At 46.1% G+C, this 6,677-nt stretch overlaps 1 protein-coding gene across 1 annotated transcript; it reads left to right on the top strand.

Moving 5' to 3' along the window:
* Window positions 1-4,499: 4,499 nt before the first annotated feature.
* Window positions 4,500-6,359, top strand: BTG4 (BTG anti-proliferation factor 4; the record flags this gene model as incomplete). The annotated part of the gene is made up of 4 exons (XM_082297008.1): window positions 4,500-4,672; window positions 5,207-5,344; window positions 5,500-5,695; window positions 6,174-6,359. The coding sequence occupies 4 exons, from the start codon at window positions 4,500-4,502 to the stop codon at window positions 6,357-6,359; spliced, it is 693 nt and encodes a 230-aa protein (XP_082153134.1).
* Between the last annotated feature and the right edge of the window lie 318 nt (window positions 6,360-6,677).

Below are 6,677 nucleotides of genomic sequence, written 5' to 3'. Positions count from 1 at the left end.
TTTAAAGAGGTATGGCAACAGCTCTTGGACTCCATAAAATAAGCCCAGGTAGCTTTGCAGTCTTTCCTTTGTTATTTAATTTTAGGACATCCTGGATCAACACCACTGGAGTTTTTAGGGTTATTTTATGAAATAAATCATGAAATCTTAAATTAAATTCTAGCAATATGTAGTCCTCAAATCCTTAGAATTTTTGTGGTGTTGATCAGAATCACCTTCTGGTTCGCTCCAGTCCAAAATAATTCTTTTTACAGAAACTGCCTGGTTTAAGTAAAGGTGTGAGTTTGTAACCTCCGGGTATGAGGTTTCTTCTGCCCTCGGACTTAATGGTCCCTGGAATTGGTGCTGTGTTCACACCTGCAGCTTCTGAGTGTGACCAAGACAGCGACCAAACGAATGCAAGCTGCTTTTCCCTCAGGAGATTGTCACTGAGGATGCTTTTCCATATGGAAATCACTCAGGCTTTCCAATTTTTGTATCGGTATCTCCAAACTTCAGCTGCTTACCTGGAGGAATTGCCTGTCACCCATCACCCACAAAAATCAAATGGCTTGCAGAGGGAAGGTTGCCACTGGCAAGCTGCACTTGGTTTCTTTATTTCCATGTACTCAATCCTTTAAAGCAGGAAAACTGCAAAAAGTCCTGCAGGGGTGGCTCCTGCCAGAGCGTGTTTAGGGGAGCTGTGTTTGCTCTTGGTTTGGGCTGCAGTTACTACAGAAACTGTGCCTGAGTCTGTCCCTTCGTGGCTCAAGCCTGGGCTTGCCTGGTGACCCAGGGGACACCTCATTTAATCTGACTAAGAATGCTTGTGCCGAGCTGGGGGCCTGATCTGAGTCCCACTGAGGCTCTGGACACGTTTCCCCTGGTTTCAGTGAGCTCTGGATCAGTCCCATGGATGTCCAGGCACTGATTTTGAGTGGTTTGGCTTTTTTCTGTTCCTAGTAAGGATTAAAACAGCATCATTTAACAAAAGGCACAAATATCTCCTCATTTTTCCCCTGCTCCTCTCAGTCAGAACACTTGGCTGTCCATCCTGGGTTTTGCTAAATCTGCTGGGATGAAACAGTTTCTGTTTGGATGCAGCTGGGAATGAGTGGGAGCACAATTTGTTGGCTGTTGTTTAATGGAGCTCTCTCTCCTTGGCACAGGCAGTGCCAGTTTTGGTTCAGACATTTTCTTCCTCAGTAGTTATTGCCCAAATAGGGCACCCAGGGCTGTGTTTTCTTCCAGGCAGTGACAACTGACAGCACTGGGGAGGATTGGAGCCCAATTAATCTCCCTAATCAAACCAGCCAATTTTTCTTGTCAATAATGGGGTGCCAGAACCACTCTCTGCTCTTCTGCTCTCTGTGACATTAACAGGAAATACTGCTTGAACTCCTGCATGACACTAAAAATACCAAGTTAAAAAGTTCTCAGAACTTCTGTTCTGAGACAATTTTAATGATCAGAGCCAAGTGGGTGAACTGCCGAGAACTTTGCTTAAATTTTCCCGTGTTTGTTGTTGTAAATGTGTAAAATTTGACCTGACTTTTGCCTCCTGTCATCCAAGAAATATCACCTCATTGCAGGACTGGTTTCTCAGGTGAGGGGTTTGTTTGCTGCTCACCTGCAGTTTCTGTGTTAGCCATTGGAACAAGGAACCCAACAGAGGAGGTGGAGGAGGGATCCAGATTTCCCTCTGCGTGTCCTTTGTGGATTCCAGTCCTTCACTCCTTTGCCACAGAATTTCCTCACTCACAGGGCCTGCCTGGACTTGCTGCATTAAGCAGGAGATGCCTCAAAATCCCATCCTGTGTCTCTGATCCCAACCACCTCGGCATTTGGGAAAGGACAGTCCCGGGAGAATTCCTGAGGCTGAAACGTGGCAGGGTCAGAAATTGGGATCAAAATATTCACCCCAGAGCAAGGGGTGGACTCCCCACGATGCCCTCTGCTGTTCTGCAGTGGGAATTCTGCCTTAGCTTGGACAGTTCAAGAATAAAAGGGAATCAAAGTTTAGAGGGAGGGGTCATGTCTTTTGTTAGGTTATTATCTGATATTGAGGAAAAACGACATGAAATCAAAGAAATCAGACTTAATATCAAGACTTTGGCCAGAAAGACAACATCATCCCTAGAGGAATCCCAATCTTGGGGTCTGGGGTTGTCTAGGAAACCCTGAGTGGACGGAACTTATTGAGAAGAACTTAAAAACTTATAATTATGTGCATTGCCCATCCTTTTTAGGTGGCAAATCTTGCTCTTGGATATTTCCTTGGACACCAGTTTTGTCAGATCAGTTAAAACCCTACAGATTTGTGGTGGTTGCCTCCAGTTTTTTGGTAACACCCACTTTTCCTGCAGTTCAGCCACGCTGCAGTAAAATCAGTGTGATTAAAACTTTAAAGTCACTTGCAAACTTTTACTTTGGGGTTTTTTTGACATGTCACCATGCAACAGATTTTTAAAAGCAAAGAAAAACTGATGCGGCTGCAGTGTTTGCAAGGGAATCTACTCAGCTCAGAAAATGACATTTTTAAAGCAAGTTTAATCTCCAGAATAACACTCAGGCCTCAGGCATGAAGAGCCAGTTTGGCTGTCCAGGAATGCTCCTGTGTTGCCCAGAGCTAATTCTGGATGCAGACAGAGTCAAAATCTTCACAGACTGCACAGACAGAAAATGTTGTGTGGAAATTCTTCCCAGCAGCAGTTTCCTGTTGTCCAACAGCATTCCCCAAAAATCTCAGAGCAGGCTGCCCTTGGCCTCTTTATCTCCATGAAAAAGGAAGGAATGACTCAGGGTTTTGCAGGGAACAAAATCCTTGTGTGTCACCCCGGGAGCACATGATGAGGGAACCCTTGTGGTCACAACACTGGGGGTTCTATGTCAGAGCTTTTTCTGAGGATCCTTTATCTGTCTCAGACTCTGATTTCTGTTTCTTTGGAGTGGTCATGGAAAGGGAAAGGTCCCCACTTGCTGAGGAAGTGTTTTGATATGTGAGACAAAGGAAGAGAAGGAAGATGGGGCTGTTTTGTGCTTTATTACTCATTCCTTAAAAGCAGAATTTCTACTGAAAGCCTTGGGGGGGTTTTTTCTTTTAACTTTTTTTTGTGATGTAGAAAGAAACTGAAGCACAAGGAGGGAACTGTGTGAGTGGAACTGTGTGAGTGGAGAGAAATGAAACACAGAAATAGCCAGAAATTTGTGGTTCAGGGCACACAATTTGTGCCTTCAGGCTCTGTATTTCTGTATTTCTTATCCCCTTGTCTCACCATCAACTCCCCAGGCTGAGATGTGAGCCTGGAACTGCCTGGCTGCTCCATCCCCAGCCCCATTAAGAGCCAGTTTTAAACACTCAGCTCTTTTTGCCTCCATTTGTTCTTTTGTCTCGGCAGTTCCTGGGATCTGACACTGGAGACACAACTTCCTGAGGCAGCAAAAGGGGAAAAAAAGGAACAATCAGCTCTTCTCTGGCTGTGCCCAGAGAATTGTGGCTTGGGGTTTTGAACAATGAGCACAACTCTCAAATTTTGAGGAAATGAGACATTCCCTCTGTTTTAAACACCTGAAAACCGAAATAAATCTATGCTGATAATGTGAACTAGGAAGATCAGTGATGTGATAAATCCAGAATCAAGCAGTTTTCTAAATAGAGAACGCCAAATGTGAAGGTTTCACGTGGAAAATAATTGTGTTGAGTCTGCTAGGAGCAGTCAAGCACAATTCTAATCATTAATTAATTAGCTTGGTGCTGTTTTCCTCACGGTGAATATTAAATATTCCACAGGGATTTATGGGGTAGACTGATGGACACAACAGAATAAAGAATGGAATCAATTAAATCCCCCTAAAAGAAGGAACTGATGTTGGAATAAAGCCAAGAAGATTGGAAATACCTTTGAACCAGCTTGTTAATTAATCTAACACACACCTGCAGCTCCTGCACACCTGAATGTTGCTGCATTCCTCAGCTCCACATGATTCCACTTCCATATAAAGCCTGACCAAACTCTGCCAGGGAATGGAGGGAGGGGGTTTTTGGGTTCCCCCTCTGTCTAAATGATACAGGGCCTTGTGGTATTTTGTCTCTTTTCTTAGTGCCTCTCTGAGGCTGTTTGTGAAGTTTATCTCAAGTTTTCCCTGTCTCTGCTGTCAGAAGGTGATGCTTTTGGTTTTCTTTTTACAGAAAAAAGCCTATATATTTGTAAGATTTGCTGCTTGTAATATGTGTGACATGTAAGAACTGTTACATTTTAAACTCTTTTTGAATATTATCTCTTAACCTGCTTAGTGTAGGGGCCTTCTAGTAACGCATTAAACTGGTTTTAATGTCCAAAACTAAATTTAATCTGCTGTTTGGCAGTCAGGCTTATCCAGGCTCTGTCTATCTTGGCTTGTGCAGGTTTTGCAGCATCTATTCTTGGAACCTGATAGTGCCTTAATGTTATTAAATCTCTCTGGTGTGGTGTTTCATCTCTACTCCAGCAGCTCAGGCACCCCCTGTGCTGCAATTCAAGATGAAAGATGAAATTGCTGCTGCGGTCTTCTTCATCACAAAGCTGGTGAAGAGGGAAGGCAAGCTGAGCAAGGATGAAGTGGAGAAGTTTGCAGCTAGGCTGACCACGGTCCTGTTTGAAAAGTACAAAAATCACTGGTACCTGGCCAGTCCCTGCCAAGGACAAGCCTTCAGGTGAGAGGGCTGTTAGGAGATGGACGGGGCAGGTGGAGCCTTGGGTTGGCATTCAAGAAGCAGTTCCTGGAGGCCTTAAAGTGAAATAAAGGATGCAAAGGGAACCACCAGGATGCTCCTTAAGCTTCAAGGAAGGATTATTAATTGGTGAAAATTACATTTGTTTTTCACCTGAAAAGAAGTAACTAGAGAGCTGGGGAGGAAATCTTAAGACAAGTGTCTTAATTAGCCTCTGACTCCTGGGATGCAGAATTCAAGTGGTCTTAAAGTGACTTTTGGAATGTTTCTGTTTTAAACACTTAAAGCAGCAAATTGCCTGATTAGTAATTGATGAGAATTAAAAGCCAAGCCTTGTTTGAGTTGATGATTCAGCTTGTTGGGCTGAATTGCTCGTTGGGGCTCTAAGTGACAACTTGCATCACCAGGTTAAAAGTGCTGAGGCGATAAATAGAGATTTTGGGTGTGCTCTGCACGAGCAGAACCTGCAAAGCTGCAGTGAGATCTGAACTCCAGCCTCACTTTGCTGTTCCCCAGGTGTGTAAGGATCAATAAACAGCAGCCACGGGATCCCCTGCTGGACCAGGCTTGTGCAGAGAGCAGCGTGGACTTCAACCAGCTGGGCTTGCCCGAGGAGTTGACGGTGTGGGTGGATCCCTTCGAGGTGTCCTGCAGGTGAGTTCAGAGCCTGGGGGCTGATAAACACCAGGTGCTGTGTATTTAATCAATCTAAACCTGCTCCCAGCCTTAATTAATACCTGAGGGTTTGGCCACTTTTGGTGTGAGCTGGCTCCTCCCAGAGCAGCAGCACTCACCTGCGGCCGCTGCAGGTACGGGGAGAGGAGCGAGCCCTTCACCGTGGTGCGCTTCAACGGGGAGGAGAACCCCGAGCTGCCCCAGCAGATCAACCTTGCCGTGGGGAGGGCAGCCCTGGACAATCACTCTGGCAGCTCCTCGGATGAGGAGAGCTTCAGCAAGGAGCCCAAAGCCATCCCCACTGTCAGCAACCCCAACAGTGTGTACCAGGTGAGCCGGGGCAGTGGGGCTCAGGGGGGAACTTCTCACTCCAAAATTCCCTCAGATGTGCTGGCAGGTGGGGGTCAGGCTCTTCTCCCAGGGAAGCAGTGACAGGATGAGAGGAAAAAGGCTCGAGTTGCTCCAGGGGAGGTTTGATTTCTCCCCTGAAAGGGTTTTCCAGCCCTGGCATGGGGTGTTGCCATCTCTGGATGGTGACCACCCTCCCTGGTGGAGTCACCAGCCCTGGAGGGATTTCAAGCATGTGTAGATGTGGCATCTGGGGACATGGGTTAGGCAACAGCTGGACTTGACCTCAGAGGGTTTTTTCCAACCTCAGCGATGCTGTGAGTGGGATGGAGCTTTGGTAGGAGGCACCGCTTGCTCCCTAAACTTCCTCAGGAAGGAATGCGGTAGAATTTTGACGGCCTCACTGCTCTCCTCTCTTTCCCCAGCACATTTTAACATTATTTCCCCTCTTACTGGTCAGTTCAGTGACTTCTGGAAGACATCCCTCCAGCCCTGGTGCCCGTACCTGCAAAGGACGCCCTACGAGGCCCACGGCTCCCACTTTGGCCAGCCCAGAGCCTACAGGGGCTACAGGTCCTACAGGCCCATGAGCGCCTTCCCAGGCCCACGGATGGACAGGTACCACTGGGTCAACACCAAGAGGTAGATCCGTGGCTACTTTCAGCCTCTGGAGCCCTGCTTTTGTTATGGGGTGAAGGCTGGCCCTGCAAAACCTCATAAGAATAGCACTTGCTGCCTAATCTGTCTGTGACTCCGTATTTATGAACATTTTGGGGGGGGGGGTTTTATACAGGTTTTTCAGTGTTTTAAATGGATGTTAACATAAGAATAAAGATGTAGTGTGAGACTCTTTTTGTGAGTTAAAAAGGAGATGCATAAATCAATGAATTTACTCTTCTCGTGAATTAAAAAGGAAATGAATAAATAAATGTGCATCTCCTTTTTAACTCACGAGAAGAATAAA

The sequence above is a fragment of the Coloeus monedula genome (assembly GCF_965178545.1).
Source record: "Coloeus monedula genome assembly, chromosome: 25".
In the NCBI taxonomy this organism is placed as follows: Eukaryota; Metazoa; Chordata; class Aves; order Passeriformes; family Corvidae; genus Coloeus; species Coloeus monedula.
Note: the sequence above shows the minus strand (reverse complement) of the source record. Positions and strands in the feature narration are given on the sequence as shown.